The 21,173-nt window shown below is 43.1% G+C and overlaps 1 protein-coding gene across 1 annotated transcript; it reads left to right on the top strand.

Moving 5' to 3' along the window:
* The first annotated feature begins 401 nt into the window (after nt 1-401).
* On the top strand, nt 402-20,867 carry LOC136874102 (uncharacterized). The gene is made up of 3 exons (XM_067147653.2): nt 402-519; nt 9,734-9,941; nt 19,927-20,867. The coding sequence occupies exons 1-3, from the start codon at nt 505-507 to the stop codon at nt 20,073-20,075; spliced, it is 372 nt and encodes a 123-aa protein (XP_067003754.2). The 5' UTR covers nt 402-504; the 3' UTR covers nt 20,076-20,867.
* Nucleotides 20,868-21,173: the final 306 nt, after the last annotated feature.

Raw genomic sequence — 21,173 nt, 5'->3', positions numbered from 1 at the left:
GGTCGGTTTACTGGCACGTAAAAGAACTCGCGTGGGCCGAAATTCCGGCACTTCGGCGTCTCCGAAAACCGTCAAAAGTAGTTGGTGGGATATAAAATGCTATAACATTATTACGGCATAAGGTGTTGTTTGACACTGATTCTTCCGTACAAAATCCTCTCAGCTTTTGTTACAAGAAATGTACAGTTCCACGGAAAACATAATAACACTGGTTATTTAGCACAATCTACACATTCAAGTACCTGGGCATGATGACCAAGGTAAAGGCAGGTTCCTGAAACAAAACAACAGACTTTGAGGAGGACGCTGAATACTCCAAGCATGGCCATGAAACTCAGCGTTCTTGTAAGTAATATTAATGTTTGCTTATTTGTGCAACTGACATGTTTTATGATACCGCACGGCCACAGTGTCTATCACGTTGAAAACACGCTCAGGGAGGTATAAAAGACAAACGCAGCGATCACTCTCTACACAGTCAGTCAACTGTTCAAGACAGGCAAAATGGCACTCTCTAAGGTAAGTCACGTCATGCCGTTACAAACTGCTTCGAAAAGGTTCGGAATTTGGTAAACTGAAACGGATGACCATAATAAATACCTCGTAGGAAGAGCCGTATTTAGGCTTGGGCCTTAAGGGCTCGAGACCAGGGAGTCAACTTTATGGGGCGGCAAAAATGAAGAGGTTGAAAACGCGTTTTTAGAATGCGAGCACTTTTGTAGTATTCGAAAGCGAAAACTCCCGACATGATTAACAGAATTTTCGTTCCGCTTATGTGAAAACTGTCGGCTTTATATATATATATATATACATGTTTAAAGCACGGTTGATGGCCGTGATCGTTAAGGCGCTGAAATCTAAACGATCTGACATCGTGGTTATCCGGTTCGAGTCCCGTTGGTCGAAAACAATTTTCACTATCAGAATGTTGGCCGGCAGGGTAAGGGAGGTGGTGGTATACAATTTCTAATCACTAGATTGCGTGCGAAAAGCCTGGATTAAATTCGAAACCTATCCACGGTGCTCATATGGAGTGAGGGCATATGACGCTGTTGATGGTGATTCGTCCGTCGGATGGAGACTTTAAGCCTTGAACAGACCCCTTGGTGCTATTCGACAGGAGTAGGCTATGTGCCGGCACCCTCTCCCTACTATCATATATCACGTCATTCATTTCATCTCATTACCTCCTCTGATGTGGTTGACGTCAGGAAGGGCATCCGGTCATCAAACCCGCCACGACAGATTCATCTCACCTGATACACGACCCCGTAGAGAAATGGGGCAAGGGTTGGACAAACATAAATAAATGTATGTTGGTTTGCTTGTATGTCTCGAATGGTCGCAAAAACTACTGGAGCGATCTGGCTGAAAATTTCACAATTTGTTCTTATTACTCCTGGGATGTTTAGGAAGTGGTTTGAACGAAATCTGGTGGGTAGTTCGGCATAGGGTCTGAGAAGGGTGAAAAAAGAAAGAAAGGAAAATAGGGGAAGGTAAGTAAACCGCATGACAAGTCTGATCGGTGGGTTGCCTAATCAACAGTATGTGAAGAATATGCGTTTCTTAAAACTTTTCTTCTTCTGCTGCTGCTTCTATAAACTGTATGTAAATGTGAAAAGTCCCAAGTTCAGTCTAGATTGCATAGGGGTGAGAAAGAGTGAAGAAAGAAAATGTTGAAAATGACAGAGATTACAGGTGAATGTGTGTGTGTTTCAGCATAGCTCACAACCAAACTAGATACACATATTATAAGTTTCTATCTGGAAAAAACTTCCGTGGCTCAGACGGCAGCGCGTCGGCCTCTCACCGCTGGATACCGTGGTTCAAATCCCGGTGACTCCATGTGAGATTTGTGCTGGACAAAGCGGAGGCGGGACAGGTTTTTCTCCGGGTACTCCGGTTTTCCCTGTCATCTTTCATTCCAGCAACACTCTCCATTATCATTTCATAGCATTTATCACTCATTAATACATCACCTTGGGAGTGGCGACCCCAATGTAATAACAGCCTATATATGTTTCATTCATTACGTCCCTGACCCGGTCAATGACTGGAAAACAGGTTGTAGGTTTTCATATCTGGAAAAATTACTGTAGAGGCAAGATACCCCTAGCACTCCTAAAGAAAGAGGTGAAATATAAAAATCCGAAAAATGACCGATATCAGAGGCGAGTTCATAGTCTTTGGGGTAGCTGAGATGAACCGTGACACTCTGGAAGCCGTTTGAGCCAAAGTTCATTCTCAGTCGGGATGGGGGTTAGAAGGGGGTGAAAGGAATGTCCAAAATGACCGCGATCGTGGATATACGCGTGCATGCTCCAGAAGAGCTGTCAACCAAACATGATACTCATATGACTTACTGTTTGGAAAAGAAAACTGTGGGGTAAGACACCTCTATGGCGGGGATGGGAAGGAAGGGGGTGAAATATTCATTAAATAAAATTGTTTAGAAACATCTAACGTGGTTGAATTAACAAACGTGGGCGAAGCCGCGGGCACATGCTAGTAATATTACATATATCATCACAATGTTGAAACACAGCCCACTCAGTTCACTGTACGGGTATCAAGATCACTTCGGGCTACAACTTAGTCAAGCGGGCGGCGAATCGGCGCCACCTAGAGACAACCCATATTACCAAGAGTTCCGGAGAAGTCTTTGAAAGCCATTTTTATTAATTTTTTGAGAATTTTATTAATTGTTTTTCGTGTTACGTACACAGCATGGATGGTCGAAAATAATTATGGTAAGTGGTGCAATTATAGGAGATTAGCAGAAGAGAAGGGAGAGTGATTTTATACTTTCAGACATCAAAATTAGCCCTTTTTCCTCACGGGATCCAAACTATAACTCAAACAACTTCACACACAATAATAATAATAACGGCACAGACAACTTTGATGAGTGTACGCCGACTTTTAGTTGCGTTGCGTTAGTCTAGTGTTGGAACTATACCGGTACGTGAAAATCGTGATGACACAAATCGGTCTCACCATATTTGAGAGTCAGAATATGCAACCTGTGCGAGGTTTGGTTATAGTAACGCACTCCCTATATGGATATCTGCACAATAATTAACGTTGCTCAACTTACATAGTTGGCAAGAAATGTAACAAGCCTAATATATGATGCCTTCGCTCATTATTAGCAATATAATTTGAGTATTCTCTATTCTTCCCACACGTGACTACAAAGATCTTACATCTCCCAGACATAGGGAGGCAAATCACTTGACGGAAGAGTTAGCGGGAAACGACGATCCGTTTCGCAAACATTGTCCTTTGAGCCCAGCAGCGCAGTGTTTGCTGATCCGAAGCACATGTTTCTAGTTTTCTTGTTTTCTTGTTCTACGTTTATTGTGAATAAAAATAATACACGACGTGTATCATTTGTATTTTTAATTAGTTGGAAGTGCAAACGTCCGTGCAGTATATAGTGTGTGTGAAAGACCCGTAATTGTAGGCCTAAATCATTTGTGAACCAGATCAGTCTGTGATTAAACATTAAACAGGAAAACCACTAACGAGACGTGTGTTAAATGTGTTTTCCAAATTTCGTGAAGAAAATCCTGGAAGTACTCTGCAGTGGCCGATGTAACAGGTGTTTCTGAGGCAAGCATTTACCGTGCTAGGGAAGAACTTAAGGTTGATAGGAGACTGAGTTTTCCTAAAAAAAAACCACATGAAACGACAAAGCAAAGTGAAAAATACGACATTTTTACAAAATACGTTATCCGTAAATAATTCACTTATTTTTAAGAAATGAAACACCAACTCTTAATAAAATATTAGTTTCAGTCCGACTCGTTGGCTGAATGATCAGCGTACTGCCCTTCGGTACAGAGGGTCCGGGGTTCGATTCCCGACCTTGTCGCGGATTTTAATCCCTTCTGATTAGTTCTTCAGGCTCGGGGACTGGGTGTTTGTGTCTGTACCAACACTCTCCTCTTCATATCAACACGGCATACCACACTACCAACCAGCACAAAAACACGCAATAGAGATTACATCCCGCCATATAGGGTTGGCGTCAGGAAGGGCATCCGGCCGTAAAACAAGGCCAAATACACGTACACGTGTGTGTGTGTGTGTGTGTGTGTGTGCGATGCGGTTCGCACCCGCGACCCCACAAGGTGTGGGAAATCGCAGTGCAAGAAGAAGAAGAAGAAGAAAAATAAAATATTAGCTTCAGTTAATAGTGACGATATATTGCCTACATATTGTCGTGCAACTCTTAACAGCCTTTTGAAAATTATGAACTTCACTCACGTGTCTCGAAATCACCAGTGGGCGCTTAGTGAAAATGAAATAGTGTTGTCAAAAAGAATGTATTTACGTCAGATTAAGGAATTTCGTGAAGAGAGTAGATCTATTGGTTTCCTTTGATGGAACGTGGGTAAATTCAGGGCACACACTACTACGACAATTTGGAAAGATGGATTTCTTAGGGGATTATCGATTGTGTTGAAATCTCCTTTCGGCAAGGGTAAACGGTTTGTTGTTCTCCGCAAAGGAAACGAAAACGGTTTGCTCAGGCGAAACTGTCTAATGAACGAAAGAAAAATATTTTGGAACAGGTAGTACTTCAGAATACACGTGCTTCCGATTGCTTTCTTCGACTCTCAAACATGGTGAGACAGACTTGTGTTACCAAGAGAAGATATTTTAAAACCAAACGATTACCCTGTATTTATTGACCTTGAGAAGGCTTTTGACTGTGTCAGATGGGACAAATTGATGACAATCCTAAAGAAACATGGAGTTGATTGGAGTGATAGAAGGCTAATAAAGAATTTGTATTTAAACCAGAGAGCAAGAGTGAGAATAGGAGATGAGTTGAGTGAAGAAATTGAATTAGGAAGAGGTGTAAGACAGGGCTGCTCTTTATCACCGTCACTGTTCAACATCTATCACGAAGAAATAATCAATGAAAGTTTTAATGGAAAAAGTGGAGTTTGTGTTGGAGGTAGGAGAGTAGAATGTATAAGATTTGCAGATGATATGGTTGTGATGGGACAAAGCGAACGTAAAATGATACAAATGTTACATAAACTCAACATGAAACTAGAAGAATATGGAATGAGAATGAATAAGAAGAAGACCAAAAGTATGATAATTGGAGGAAAATGTAGAAGTTGTCATATTAGTATAGGGGGAGAAGAAATAGAGCAAGTCAGTAACTTCAAGTATTTGGGAAGTATGATCAGAGATGATATGTATTGCACGACGGAAATTAAGAAAAGAATTACCATAGCAAAAGAAGGCTTTAAGAAAAAATAAAAATTACTTTGTGGACCACTAAACAAAGATTTGAGGAAAAGACTTGCTAAGTGTTACATTTGGAGCATAGCGCGGTATGGCGCAGAGACTTGGACATTGAAAAAGAAAGATGAGAGAAGATTGGAGGCACTAAAGATGTGGATATGGAGGAGAATAGAACGAGTGAAATGGGAAGACCGGGTAAGGAATGAGGAGGTATTACGAAGAGTTGGAGAAAAACGAAGCGTGTTACAAATCATTAGAAGGAGAAAAATGAACTGGATCGGACATTGTTTGAGGAGGGACTGTTTACTGAAAGAAGGAATAGAAGGAATGGTGAAAGGCAAACGAGGAAGAGGAAGGAAAAAATATCAAATGTTGGACAATATCCAAGGAAATAAATATTCGGACATGAAAAACTTGGTGCAGGACAAGCAACAGTGGAAGAGGTTCATCCCATGACAAGACCTGCCATAAGGCAGAATACCTAGATGATGATGATGATGATGATGATGATTACCCTTATTTTTTGTTTATGAATCATGTTGCTAGAGTGAAGCAGAATCAGGACATTTTCTATAATTCTATGCGGATGTATCCAGACAATTAGCGATTCCTTACAAAAGTGCTGTTTGAAAGAAAGCCTTTCAATTAAGACATGATGAAACGTGAATATCTGGTTTATTTCTGCAGCCAGTGATCTGTTCTTGTGCTCCTTGTAAACGTTTTGGAGGGACATCCCAATCTGCAACAACTTGCTTCATGATTGGAAGCACGGAAATCAGCCTTTAACGGAACACGAGAATTTTCACTCTCATCGTGATCATCTTCTTCTTCTTCTTTATATGTTTACCCTCCAGGGTCGGTTTTTCCCTCGGACTCAGCGAGGGACCCCATCTCTACCGCCTCAAGGGCAGTGTCCTGGAGCTTCAGACTCTGGGCCTGGGGATACAACTGGGGAGGATGGGGGATGGGAAGATTGGAAGGGATAGACAAGGAAGAGGGAAGGAAGCGGCCGTGGCCTTAAGTTTGGTACAATCCCGGCATTTGCCTGGAGAAGTGGGAAACCACGGAAAACTACTTCCGGGATGGGTGAGGTGGGAATCAAACCCGCCTCTACTCAGTTGACCTACAGAGGCTGAGTGGATTCCGTTCCAGCCCTCGTACCACTTTTCAAATGTCGTGGCAGAGCCGGGAATCGAACTCGGGCCTCCGGCGGTGGCAGCTTAGTGTAGGGGAATGTAAAACCACGGAAAAAAATTTTCACAACAGGCGACGGTAGGAACCAACCCTCCGCCTCTCTAATATAGAGCTGCAAGGCTAGCGGAACCCTACTCTCCTCAGTGTGCAGAGTAACGAAGTGGACCTGCTGAAGAGTATATGCCAATGCTATCCGCTCGACCTACGTTTCCCAGTTAGTGTGGTAATACGTGTATCCCGAACCCTGGCACTGGGCCGTTGAGGGCTACGCGGAAAATAATCAGTAATGGCGGAAAAAAATGGAGTCTAAAAATCAAATCCACAAAAATTAGAGAAACTCCAGAACATCAGAGACGAAATAGGCTACTCAAACTTTCGGAGCCAGGAGTTACTTGTTAAAATTTGAGCATTTGACCATTATTTCAAAGATCAATCAATGCTTAACCACCGGGCTTTCAGATGTATGTCTACCCCTTAATTCCGAATCCTAATACGGGCTCATGTATGAGGTGAGTGAAATGATATTGCATATTTTTACAGCCGGATGCCCTACCTCAGTTGAGCTAATGGAGATGAAATGCATGATATGAAATGCAATTATGTAAGGAGGTGGAAGGAATCAGCTGTGGCCTATGAATAGTAACTGCCTGGAATGTAAATGGGAAACCACTGAAAACCCTTCTCAGGACAGCCGATGGTGGGGGTCGAACCCACTCTCTCTACCGAATACAGAACTTGACTCTATAGCTGCAGCGGCCTCCAACGGACATTCGAATAAATAAATAAATAAATAAATAAATAAATAAATAAATAAATAAATAAATAAATAAATAAATAAATAAATAACATTAGTATTAAAAGCTATAATTCTACCTGAGTTACGAATATCTTAAAATTAAATTGACAAGGGTATGATTTACAGAATTAATTTAAAAGGGTACGCAAGTGTGAGAAGATTGTCCGGATCCTTTTCAGAAGCCGCCGAATTAGGTTCCCATCTGGGCTATAATAACAATTGTACCGGGAGGTACACCTCTACGCCGCGCGTTCAAAATGAACGCCTAAAAGAACTCCTCTATCTACCAGATGTGAAACCAATAATACAAGTTAGAACTTTACTCTGAAGATGTCACCACAAAAATCTGATATAATTTTGTTATTGTGAAGTTTCCTGTATTGTGTGAATTTCTACTTGTTTTGTTTGCCCTTCATCAAGAAGTTTGGACATTCTTCCATAGATGTCACTGCTGAAAAACTATGATCATGCACCCTGGTGCGAAGTGAACGAACTTCTGATTTAAAGAAGTTTCGTTTCCATAAGTTTTTTTACTAATTGATGCTCATTTATTTTTCTCCGCCAGTTTTGAATCTAGCCAGTCCCGAATTTCTGTGATTAATTTCCTACCTATCACAGCCGTCTTCGATTTCGAGTGTAACCTTTAAATCAACCAATAAATTGAGAGGGTGTGGCTGGTTTATTCGAGAAAGGTCTCTAACTTTCCCCGAGGGTTTATAAACTGCGGATTTTCACGTCTCTTGGCCAATTGATCGTCATCTAACCTAGTGTGCGTGTCAAGCAGGAGGCGGGCGACGCCTTTTTCATCAGGCAGTAGTACACTGACAAGGTAATGGCCACATAACATCTTTATTTCTTGCTTGCCCCGCAGTTTAACCTGAGGGAAAGGTCCGAATCATCACCTATGTAACCTACTTTTCTGAAAATGTAAGTTCTGCCGGCTTAGGTAATAACTTCATAAAATCTTTAACTGTAAATCGGGGATAGAGAGTGATGTACCCTCTCGAGCTCCCCTTCAAATTGGTTTGGGGTGACTACGTTTTGTAACTGGTTTTCTTCCTTTCCGTAATGTTCTAATTTATTCTTATACGAGTCCCCTCAGTAGTTGGGAATAGCCCCTGTTTCACCGGCCTAGTGCCCTTTAGGTTTTAAGTGTTCTTATCTTGGAGCGCAGGCATTCGCCTCCTTTCATTTTGTATTCGGGCCATTTATTTTCTGTTATTTCCTTTTACACGAAGGCCCTATAGGTTGGGTACGAGATACCCTTGTTTCAATTTGTAAGTTGGGCCATAGAAGGCCAAAAGGTGTAAGATATTTTTGGTGTGGCCTTGAGTAGGCTTCAGAACTGAGAGCACGTTAGCTCTTTTCAAGTGTTGTAAAAGTGCCTCTGGGAGGCATGATATTGGAATTGCTGGAGCAAGTGCTCCATGTATTAGGGGATTTCTGCCCTTGAGTAAATTTATGCTCGTCTATAAAATGTGAGCTGGGAGCTTAAAAATTATAAAACTAGAGCCTTGTAGCCCGAGAGTGTTAAAGTTCTGAAATCTTGGATTTTTTAAAGTCTTGTATCTCACTAAGTGAAAAGTTGTTTCATTGTTTTTCAAAAATATAACCTTTAGTTTAAGTTTTAAAATTCTTTTCTTGACATTGTAGTTAGACCCATTCATCCCGGCACCTTCTTTCACCTCTTCTGCTCCACGGGTAACTCCGTAACAACAACAACAACAATAATAATAATAATAATAATAATAATAATAATAAAATGGCGTTTGGCTTTTAGTGCCGAGAGATCCCAGGACGGGGTCGACTCACCAGATGCAGGTCTTGATTTGACACCCGTAGGCGACCTGCGCGTCGTGATAAGGATGAAATGATGATGAAGACAACATATACACCCAGTCCCCTGCCGGGGAAATTAACCAATGATAGTTAAAATTCCCGACCCTGCCGGGAATCGAACCCGGGACCCCTGTGACCAAAGGCCAGCACGCTAACCATTTAGCCATGGAGTCGGACATAATAATAATAATAATAATAATAATAATAATAATAATAATAATAATAATGTTATTGTCTTTACGTCCCACTAACTATATTTTTTACGGATTTCGGAGCTGCCGAGGTGCCGAAATTTAGTTCCGCAGGAGTTCCTTTACGTTCCAGTAAATCTACCGACACGAGGCGGACGTATTTAAGCACCTTCAAATACCACCGGACTGAGCCGGGATCGAACCGGCCAAGTTGGGTTCAGAAGGCCAGCACCACGTTAACCGCTTGTACCTTCATTAAGGCCAGGGCTGCTTCCCGTCCATGCGTTAGCGCGACTTCAAACCACTAGCGAGAAAAGCAATGTGTGGGTATGCCTCCTGTATTTCAGTATGGCGTGACTGGGAAACACTTCGAAAAACTAATTGTAAGGGCTGAACTGAGTTGTTTAAATCATTTGACCTGATAGCATTCCGTTATTTTTTTCAGACTTGTAACTTGTTCTTCGTCTTGGCTGTGAGCTTGTCCATGTTCGCTGCGATAATGTGTGAGTGGACAGAGACGCTAAAATACTGTCCCCATGACATCTGTACCAGAGTGGATTGCAGCGATAACCCTACATCGTGTCCAGATGGAGCACAGCTTGTGCCCAATACTACGTACTGCGGTTGTTGTTCTAGCTGCATCCTGTTTATCGGTAAGTACTTAAATTAGCCTTCCCAACTCATTCAGTCACTACTGATCTGCATTTAGAATAGTGGCCCAGGTGGCAGTTTCTCTATCTCTTGCTTCTCTAATCCTTTCTTAAATGATTGCAAAGAAATTGGAAATTTATTGAACGTCTCCCTTGGTAAGTTATTCCAATCCCTAACTCCCCTTCCTATAAACGAATATTTGCCCCAATTTGTCCTCTTGAATTCCAACTTCATCTTCATATTCTGATCTTTCCTACTTTTAAAGACACCAATCAAACTTAATCGTCCACTAATTTCATTCCACTCCTTCTCTGCACTGACAGCTCAGAACATCGCACTTAGTCGAGCAGCTCGTCTCCTTTCTCCCAAGTCTTCCTAGCCCAAACTTCGCCACATTTTCGTAACGGTATTCTTTTGTCGGATATCACCTTGAACAAATTGAGCTGCTTTTCTTTGGACTTTTACCTGTTCTTGAATCAAGTAATCCTGTTGAGGGTGCCCTACATTGGAACCATATTCTATTTTGGGTCTTACAGTATATGCCCTTTCCTTTACATCCTGGCTACAACCCCTAAATACCCTCATAACCATGTGCAGATGTATGTACCCTTTATTTACAGTCCCATTTCCGTGATCGCCCCAATGAAGACATTTACTTACATTAACACGTAGGTACCTACAATGCTCCCCATAAGAAAATTCTACCCCATCAACGAATTACTCAAAACTGAGAGGACTTTTCCTATTTGTGAAGCTCACAACCTGACTTTTAACCCCATTTATCATCATATCATTGCCAACCGTCCGTCGCACACCATTATCACGGTCATTTTGCAGTTGCTCACAATCTTGTAACTTATTTAATACTCTACACAGAATAACATCATCCGCAAAAGGCCCTTATCTCTATTCCGCTTCTTTACTCACATCATTTATACATAAACTACATAAATATAATATAATTCTCAAGCTATGTTTACCAGGCGAGTTGGCCATGTGGTTAGGGGCGCATTGCTGTGAGCTTGCATCCGGGAGATAGTGGGTTCGAATTCCACCGTCGGCAGCCCTGAAAATGGTTTCCGCGTTATTCCATTTTCACACAAGGCAAATGCCGGAGTTGTACATTAATTAAGGCCACGGTCGCTTCCTTCCCACTCCTATCCCTTTCCTATCCCATCGTCGCCGTAAGACCTATCTGTGTCGGTGGGACGTAAAACAAATTGTAAACAAAACAAGCTATGTTAAAAATGAGGCGCACTAGATCTTTCGTGTGACTTGCATCTTTTCATTCAACTTCTCACTAAGAATCGTTCGAATGAGTCAGTTCACTCATGAGCTTTTGTAGCTCTGGGGTGAGTTGGAAAAACGTAACAAGACTGCTCTGCACACTCTACAGTCCAATTTTACAGTCGTTCAAATGAGTCAGTTCACTCATGAGCTGTTGTAGCTCCGGGGAGAGATGAAGAAACGTAGGAAGTCTGGTCTGCACTCTACAGTCCAATTTTAGAGTCGTTCAAATGAGTCAGTCCAGTCATGAGTTGTTGTAGCTCCGGGGAGCGTTGGAGAAGCGTAGCAAGTCTGCTCTCCACTCTACAGTCCAATTTTAGAGTCGTTCAAATGAGTCAGTCCACTCATGAGCTTTTGTAAATCCGGGAAGAGTTGGAGAAGCGTAGCAAGACTTCTCTGCATTCTACAGTCCATTTATAGAGTCGGTCAAATGATTCAGTCCACTCATGATCTGTTGTAGCTCCGGGGAGAGTTGGAGAAGTGTAGCAAGACTGCTCTGCACTCTACAGACCAATTTTAGAGTCGTTCAAGTGAGTCAGTTCACTCATGAGCTGTTGTAGCTGCGGGGAGCCTTGGAGAAGCGTAGCAAGTGTGCTCTGCACTCTCCAGTCCAATTTTAGAGTCGTTCAAGTGAGTCAGTTCACTCATGAGCTGTTGTAGCTGCGGGGAGCCTTGGAGAAGCGTAGCAAGTGTGCTCTGCACTCTCCAGTCCAATTTTAGAGTCGTTCAAGTGAGTCAGTTCACTCATGAGCTGTTGTAGCTGCGGGGAGCCTTGGAGAAGCGTAGCAAGTGCGCTCTTCACTCTCCAGTCCATTTTAAGAGTCGTTGAAATGAGTCAGTCCACTCATGAGCTGTTGTAGCTCCGGGGAGAGTTGGAGAAGCGTAGCAAGACTGCTCTGCACTCTACAGTCTAATTTTAGAGTCGTTCAAATGAGTCAGTTCACTCATGAGCTGTTGTAGCTCCAGGGAGCGTTGGAGAAGCGTAGCAAGTCTGCTCTGTACTCTCCAGTCCAATTTAAGAGTCGTTCAAATGAGTCAGTTCACTCATGACCTGTTGTAGCTCCGGGGAGAGATTAAGAAGCGTAGCAAGTGTGCTCTGCACTCTACAGTCCAATTTTAGAGTCGTTCAAATGAGTCAGTTCACTCATGAGCTGTTGTAGCTGCGGGGAGACTTGGAGAAGCGTAGCAAGTGTGCTCTGCACTCTCCAGTCCAATTTAAGAGTCGTTCAAATGAGTCAGTCCACTCATGAGCTGTTGTAGCTCCGGGGAGAGTTGGAGAAGTGTAGCAAGACTGCTCTGCACTGTACAGTCCAATTTTAGAGTCGTTCAAATGAGTCAGTTCACTCATGAGCTGTTGTAGCTCCAGGGAGAGTTGGAGAAGCGTAGGAAGTCTGCTCTGCACTCTACAGTCCAATTTTAGAGTCGTTCAAATGAGTCAGTTCACTCATGAGCTGTTGTAGCTGCGGGGAGCCTTGGAGAAGCGTAGCAAGTGTGCTCTGCACTCTCCAGTCCAATTTAAGAGTCGTTCAAATGAGTCAGTCCACTCATGAGCTGTTGTAGCTCCAGGGAGAGTTGGAGAAGCGTAGGAAGTGTCCTCTGTCCTCTAAAGTTCAATTTTAAACGAAAATGTTAATATTTCAGATAACAGATGGCGTTAGAATATCCTTTACGACTAGAGTTACAATGTCAGAATGTGTAATTATTTAATTGTTCTCGAATACTGCCGGTACTAAAATCCATATGGTAAATTACTATTTAATGATTCAGTGATTTAATTTAGACTTGAAATCTGTAGACTGAGCTCGATAGCTTCAGTCGCTTAAGTGCGGCCAGTATCCAGTATTCGGGAGATAGTAGGTTCGAACCCCACCGTCGGTAGCCCTGAAGATGGTTTTCCGTGGTTTCCCATTTTCACACCAGGAAAATGCTGGGGCTGTACCTTAATTAAGGCCACGGCCGCTTCCTTCCCACTCCTAGTCCTTTCCTGTCCCGTCGTCGCCATAAGACATATCTGTGTCGGTGCGACGTAAAGCCAATAGCAAATAGAAATCTGTAGATTTTTACGGTGACGATGATACACTGTACGGAATATTGTTACCTGTGAGGGAATACTGAGATGCAAAATACGAATTAACGTTCTGTGATGCAGCATTGAGCCTAACTGCCTGGTATTGTTGTCGCTGTTGGTTCGTCTTTGAAAATCACGGCACTTTTATATCCAATTGCTGCCCGGCTTCGTGGCTAAATAGCCTTTGGCGCAACGGGTCCTGGGTTCAATTCCCGGCTGGGTCAGGAATTTTAACCTTCATTGGTTAATTCCAAGGGCTGGGAAGTTGGCTGTGTATGCTTCAGCACTGGAATCCCAATTCCCACAGAGTTGCAGATCGCCTGTGCGGCATCAAGTCGAAATAACTGCTCCAGGCTTCTTCGGAGGCCACACGCTATTATTATTATTATTATTATTATTATTATTATTATTATTACCCAATTGCTAGGAAAAATGCATACCTCTCTTTGCTCGTTAGTGATAGCCTCGGTATCATCAAGCAGTGCCCAAACGCTATACGCAGCCACTGAGGTTAAGCTTCTTAAATACGTGGTTTTGCTAGGTCGACGGAGGTACGGAGGGGTCTCACCCCAGGACTGGTAAATCTTCGCTTCACCTCCCAGGGTTTGATCCTCCTTCTGCAGGCCTAGCGTGAACACTGTTGTTTCGGTTCACTCGCTAGTCTTAGCAGAGTTGGACCGAACCTCTCCGTTCTCTGCGGTGAATTCCGATTCTCCAATTTCACTCCGACTGTTGGGAAGTTGACTTCGCATCACTCCAGGCATCGTTTTAACTCACAATCATGTGTCCCTACAACTGTACGTACCCGTCGACACCACCACAACCCCCTCAGGCACCTGCGCTTACTCCGGACAATCGGTTGTCGAGGCGGCAGCCATCTCCTATTAAACCGCTATTATGACATCGCACCTCAAGCAGCTCAGCTACACCTACCCCCAGCTACAGGTTCCCCATTACCATCAATCTCATGTACAATACAAACACACATGGTCCGGCTTCTTTTACCTACCACCGAGGACACTGATCGCTTCGTGGCCCAAGGGGTATCTGTCTATCGTCAACATTACCGAGTGGAACCTTCTCGGATATTTCCACCACAGCTCCCTCGTTGTGAGAGTTGCCTACAATACAACGACTAGTGATGGGTCGCGTGATGCAAAGCTCCCGATGCAGTACGTGCCTCATGATGCTATCTCGATGCCGTATAGTGACGTCAGGCGCATGAGTCCTTTGTCTCGAGACAGAGCTGGGAAACGTATCGAGAGCTCTTGATGCATTTCGAGCAAGTAATGCAGACCATGACTCGTACAAGTAATCCTATCTCGAAGTTTGAATCGGGACATCATGCGCATGTTATCCCTCGACTATACTACGCCTGCTGATCAACTAATGACGTCTCCGAAAACCTTAATAAGTAGTTAGTGGGACGTAAAACAAATAAAATCATTATAACAATTAATGACGATACGCCCACTTCTTTTTAATCTATTCGCAGTCAACTTACTACCTGTACTTCCTGTATTTTACTTACGCACTGTCCGCTTCCAGGGCGAAGTGGTAAGCGTGCTGGCGTTTGGTCCAAGGGCTTCCGGGTTCAATTCTCAGCTATGTAAGACATTTTATTCTTCACTGATTAGTTCCTATGGTTCGGGGACTGGGTATGTGAAATAAATAGTAATGAAGAGTGTGATAAATTTTTAACATATTATTGAAACCATTTCTTTTACGACGCATCGAGTTGTGTAATAATTTGAACAGAAAGGAGAATATACCGGTAATGGCATAAAGATAAAGATAAAGATACTGCATGTATCTGAAAAGGGACTCGTTCTCGGCTTAAGTCTCATTCTGGACTATCGATACTTTTATGTAAGTATGGTAACAAATTGATCGTTTCCATGAAAAGGATCATTCAAGACCAGCCACAATATTATTCGACCTGAAGGCACATACACAGGATGAAGCCGAACTCCGTCGACAAACTTTCGGAAACTGTTGAGGGAAACCTTCTGTGTATATTGGTAGAAGGTACCCGTAGTCTCCGGTGGCTCATTATAGAGTAGAACCGGTAATTAAATTATGATTTATTCGGTTTTATTACCGCAAACAACCTTATTTCTGTGGAAATATCTTCACAGCAGAGAAAAAAAGCCTGCAATATTCAATAACCAAAACGTACAACACAAAACACAGTAATGCTATAACCCTTTGTGGAAACATGTACAATTTTATCACAGTGTGTTCAATATTTTCTGTCAGTATACTGTTTTAGTCCGCCTCTGTGGTGTAGTGGTTAGCGTGATTAGCTGTCACCCCTGGAGGCCCGGGTTCGATTCCCGGCTCTGCCACGAAATTTGAAAAGTGGTACGAGGGCTGGAACGGGGTCCACTCAGCCTCGGGAGGTCAACTGAGTAGAGGTGGGTTCGATTCCCACCTCAGCCATCCTGGAAGTGGTTTTCCGTGGTTTCCCACCTCTCCTCCAGGCGAATGCCGGGATGGTACCTAACTTAAGGCCACGGCCGCTTCCTTCCCTCTTCCTTGCCTATCCCTTCCAATCTTCCCATCCCTCCACAAGGCCCCTGTTCAGCATAGCAGGTGAGGCCGCCTGGGCGAGGTACTGGTCATACTCCCCAGTTGTATCCCCCGACCAAGAGTCTGAAGCTCCAGGACACTGCCCTTGAGGCGGTAGAGGTGGGATCCCTCGCTACGTCCGAGGGAAAAACCGAACCTGGAGGGTAAACAGATGATGATGATGATGATGATGATGATACTGTTTTAAAGGTAACAGTTCCATGTCGTTGGCTTCCAGCACGTTAAAGAACTCCTTTCTTTCTTTCTTTCTTTCTTAATCAGTTTACCTTCCAGGGTTGGCTTTTCCCTCGGACTCAGCGAGGGATCCCACCTCTCCCGCCTCAAGGGCAGTGTCCTGGAGCTTCAGACTCTGGGCCGAGGGGATACAACTGGGGAGGATGACCAGTGCCTCACCCAGGCGGCCTCGCCTGCTATGCTGAACAGGGGCCTTGCGGGGGGATGGAAAGATTGGAAGGGATAGAGAAGGAAGAGCGAAGGAAGCGGCCGTGGCCTTAAGTTAGGTACCATTCCGGCATTTGTCTGGAGGAGAAGTGGGAAACCACGGAAAACCACTTCCAGGATGGCTGAGGTGGGAATCGGACCCACCCCTACTCAGTTGACTTCCCGAGGCTGAGTGGACCCCGTTCCAGCCCTCGTACCACTTTTCAAATTCCGTGGCAGAGCCGGGAATCGAACCCGAGCCTCCGGGGGTGGCAGCTAATCATACTAACCACTACACCACAGAGGCGGACTAAAGAACTCCTGCGGGACATAATTCCCACTCCCCGGCGTCTGTCAAGAACTAGGATTTAGGACGGACGTAAAACAAATAACATTATTATGAGGACTAATTTCAGTGCAATACAGATACAAAGCTAACTGATCTGATGACATGGCCACGAGGTAATCAAGTTTGTTTACATTATGATTGGTGTGTATTGCATGTGTTCAAGTGGAAGAGATTTATTATATATTGGTTATTTTGAATGTTCAGTAACGTTACAATTACTTCTATTAGCGATTTAGTTGTTTCTGCACGAACAGGCGTGTGTTTGGTAGCCGAAACTCCAATTGCAAAACAAAAACAAACAAAAGTATTTGAAGAGAAGATTCGAACCACCACAAATCGTAGCGGAAGATAATACCCAACGATGCTAATTAGCCAGCAGAGCCAAGCAACATATCTGCTGTCATTACAGCCAGCCACATCCTACTCCGCGCTGTCCCAATACTCAAGCTCCACCTCGGTACCACACTGTGGCCAAGCGCATGCTACACCTCGTACCCGGCAAGTGGTGTAGCCTCAAGGTCGCGATGCAGTATCGTAGTAAGGAGCTGTAGCACTGGAGGAGGAGACCCCTAACATGGCTGTTTCGATTGCTGCGCTGCGCTCAAGACCTTTATTCGGGTGGGGGACCCAAAGCCTGCTTTCCACGCGTGGTGATCAGCACAATCTGCATTGCCTCCGACATGCTGTTAATTCTAAGAAGAGAAGAGACAGCAGGGAGTATTGGGAAGAAGTGGTACTGTAAGAAGTATCTACATGTCCCCATGCTCTGATGCTACCATGCCAAATAAGGTAATGAAGTATCATAGTGGTGTAATCGGGTAGTAAGAGTCAGCGAAAAACCACATAGGCACAAATAGAAAGATGCCTACATGTAAAACCTGACGAATTGTAGATAACATATGCAAGGATGTGGGCTGGAAGAGTCCAGGTAATGTTGTTAGTTTGGAATAGGTATCATGCCCAAGTCAGTATCGTATTCCATGCCAGTCCAGCTATTCAGGGGATCAGTCCTTCTAGGCACTGCTGTGACTATCGTGGACATTGCCGGTTACCAAGCCTTGCCACAAGAAATCCTAAGACCTGCTGCATTTTCAAAATATTGTATTCCTTCACTTGTCCAGTGATTTTCTGGGATATATTATGAGTTCAGCTGAATTACTGAAAACACTATCCATTCCCTTCACCCCCCCCCCCCCTCTTCCTAAGATTCTTTATTACTGTCCAGAAAGGTTCCCCTGCTGCTTGACCTAGCCTTTCCAGGTTATTACCAAAATCGTCCCACGACTTATTTTTGGATTCTACAACTATTTGTTTCGATCCGTTTCTATCATCTACGTACAATTCCTATCTGCATCAGCCCTTATTTGGAGCCATTTCTGATACGCCTTCTTTTTACGCTTACAAGCTGCTCTCAGTTTATCATTCCACCAAGATGTTCGCCTTTTCCCATCTTTACACACAGTTGTTCTTAAGCATTCCCTTGCTGTTTCTACTATAGCATCACTGTACGCTACTTATTCTCTTTCTATAACCTGAACCTGCTTACTGTCCACTGTCCGGAACTTCTCACTAATCATACCCATGTACTTCTGTCCAATTTCCTCTTCTTGGAGATTTTCTACCCTTATTCGTTTTCTCTATCCTAGGCCCAGAGATAATTCTTTCACTGCAGATCAGAGAATGGTCTGTATCATCGAAAAATCCCGAGACAACCCGTACATTCTTAACAGATATCCTGAATTCGAAGTCGGTTAAGATATAGTCTAATATGGACTTGGTACTACTTCCTTCCACGTGTAGCGTGAATAGCCTTATGCTTGAAGAATGTATTCGCAATTGCTAAACCCACACTAGCACAGAAGTCCGCCAAAAGCTTCCCGTTACTAGTAGCTTCCATATCTTTTTCACATTTACCAATCACTCTTTCGTATCCTTGAGCTCTATTTCATATTGTCACATTGAATTCGCCCATTAGCACAATCATATCTTTGCACTTGACCCTGACTACGATGTCACTCAATGCTTCATAAAACTTGTCAACTTCATCCTCATCTGCACCCTCACATGATGAATACACTGAGACAATTCTCGTCCTAATTTCTCCAACTGCCAAATCTACTCTCATCGTTCGCTCATTTACGTGCCTAACAGAAACTATATTGCATGCAATAGTGTTCCTGATGAACAGCCCTACCCCAGACTCTGCCCTTCCCTTTATAACAGCCGTCAATTACATTTAAGAATCTCCTATCTCTTGCTCGTTATCTCCCCTTACCCGAATATTATTTACTCCTAGCACATCCAGATGCATCCTCTTTGCTGATTCAGCCAGTTATACCTTCTTTCGTCCATAATCCCCATTAATATTGATAGCTCCCCATCGAATTCCATTTCGTTCACCAAGTTGTTTCCAAGGTCCTTTGTCTGTCAAATAGGGGTGGGACTCCGTTACTCCCATAGGTCCGAGGCTTGCTTAAAATGTTCTGAGGTCGGTAAATTCTGCGAAGCAGGATGCTACCCTACTTACACATAGTCCAAGTGAGGATCTATTAGTATTATTATTAGTAGTAGGAGTAGGAGTACCGAACAAGTGGCCGCGCAGCTTAGGTGACGTAGGTATCAGCTTGTATTCGGGAGACAACGGGTTCGAACCCTACAGTCGGCGGCGCTGAGAATGATTTCTCGTGGTTTCCCACTTTCACACCTCGCAAATGTGATGTATCTTAATGAAGACCACGGTGACTTTCTTCCCACTCCTAGCTATTCCCTATCCCATCGTTGCCATAAGACCTATCTGTGTCGGTGCGAAGGAAAGCAAATTGTAAAAAATGTAGTGGTAGTATCATCATTTTTGTCTATCGTCTTGTTTCCTGATACGGAGTCGGTGATGAGTTGGGATGATATTTATTTGGCATGTGCATAGAGCCCGAAGCCCTTCCCGACGCCAACCTCAATTGAGCAGATAATGAAGACGAAATGAGTAATGGTGAAAGAATTTGGGTAATGAAGTGGAAGGAATCGGCTGTGGCCTACGAATAGGTGCTGTCCCTGCATTTGCCTTGAAGTGAAAATGGGAAACCACAGAAAAATATTAATATTCTCTGTACATCTGACGGTGGGATTCGAACCCATTCGCCTCCCGAACATACAGCTTGACTCCATAGTCGTAGAGCGCTTACATGCGCGGCCTTTCCGATCGGTTATTATTATTATTATTATTATTATTATTATTATTATTATTATTATTATTATTATTATTGTTCCCTTTCAGAATATGGTATGAAGTGTGGAGAATACAGAGATGATCTGCCGTACACCATGATGTGCCGACCTCCTAACTCCTGCGTCAATGGCAAGTGTCGCGACCTACGTCGTCTGAAGAGGAAGGAGATCAAGGAATCCAGTTCTGCTAAGAAATAAGAGCTTCCAACCAATGTTATTTATTATTTAATATGACTTAATTATAGAATGTAAGACGAAATGTATCATGTTGCTGAGTCTTGGATATCATATGAGATTAATACTTTATTAGTAATTGGTAAACGTAACCTAACATAGATCTAATCAATGACTATACTTTGGGGTTCGATAACCCAATATGTAGTTAAATATTCGTAAGAGATAAGTTATTATTTCTGTAAACCCATTTAATGAAATATAAGAAACACTATACTTCCTTCTGCGTCTGTGCCAGTTATTTTAGAGTTTAGTTTCGAGCTTATTAAATTAGCTAGGAATTTCAACAAATGTCTTTTTAAAAAGTCTACCAAAGATTATCCGGAAACATTCCCAAAATGACATTAAAGTTTTCAGAAGATAAATTCTGCATTTTAATAAACAACTGTACCATATTAAGTGGACTGCCTAGCTGAGGTGGTGAAGGTGTGTTCGCTTCACTTCCAAAGGGCATGGGATCGATTTTCATTCAACCTGCGATCGAGACGCGTGCCAGGTTAAATCCTCGGGGTAAAGGTTGCTAGACACAAAATTAACTACTCTATCCCACTTATCGCCAAGATTACGTACAGTAAAGTCCTTCAGCGATCTTCATAGCCTGTATATGTTTTCCCGTACAATTTCCATGCAAACGGGATTAATTGGCACAGAAGCAGAAGAATGCTTGGAAAGTATCCTCTTGTGCACTAAACAATTTTATTAATTAAAAAATAAACCAAATGGAAAATAAATAAAGCTTCAAAGTGATTCATAAAATTGAAGAATATATCCCAACTCCAAGTAATATACGTAATAATAATAAAAGCATATGGGAGAACTCCCTGGGATGTGACGTAGAGAGAATGTCTTTCTTTAAGGGTGTGTGAGCATGTGTGCATCTGGATTGAACTGGAGTGGAAATGATCCTTTCATTATTAATATTATTATGTGCGTATGGACCTAATGGATCGCAAAGCTCTAACGATTCTGTTTTCTGAGTTGCCAAACAGCTCTCACCCTTTCTCCGTGGATCCTTTTTCGTTCTTCTGTCCACTTTGCTCCAGTCTTCTTTTTCACTTCGTT

The sequence above is a fragment of the Anabrus simplex genome, chromosome 5 (assembly GCF_040414725.1).
Source record: "Anabrus simplex isolate iqAnaSimp1 chromosome 5, ASM4041472v1, whole genome shotgun sequence".
NCBI lineage: Eukaryota > Metazoa > Arthropoda > Insecta > Orthoptera > Tettigoniidae > Anabrus > Anabrus simplex.
Note: the sequence above shows the minus strand (reverse complement) of the source record. Positions and strands in the feature narration are given on the sequence as shown.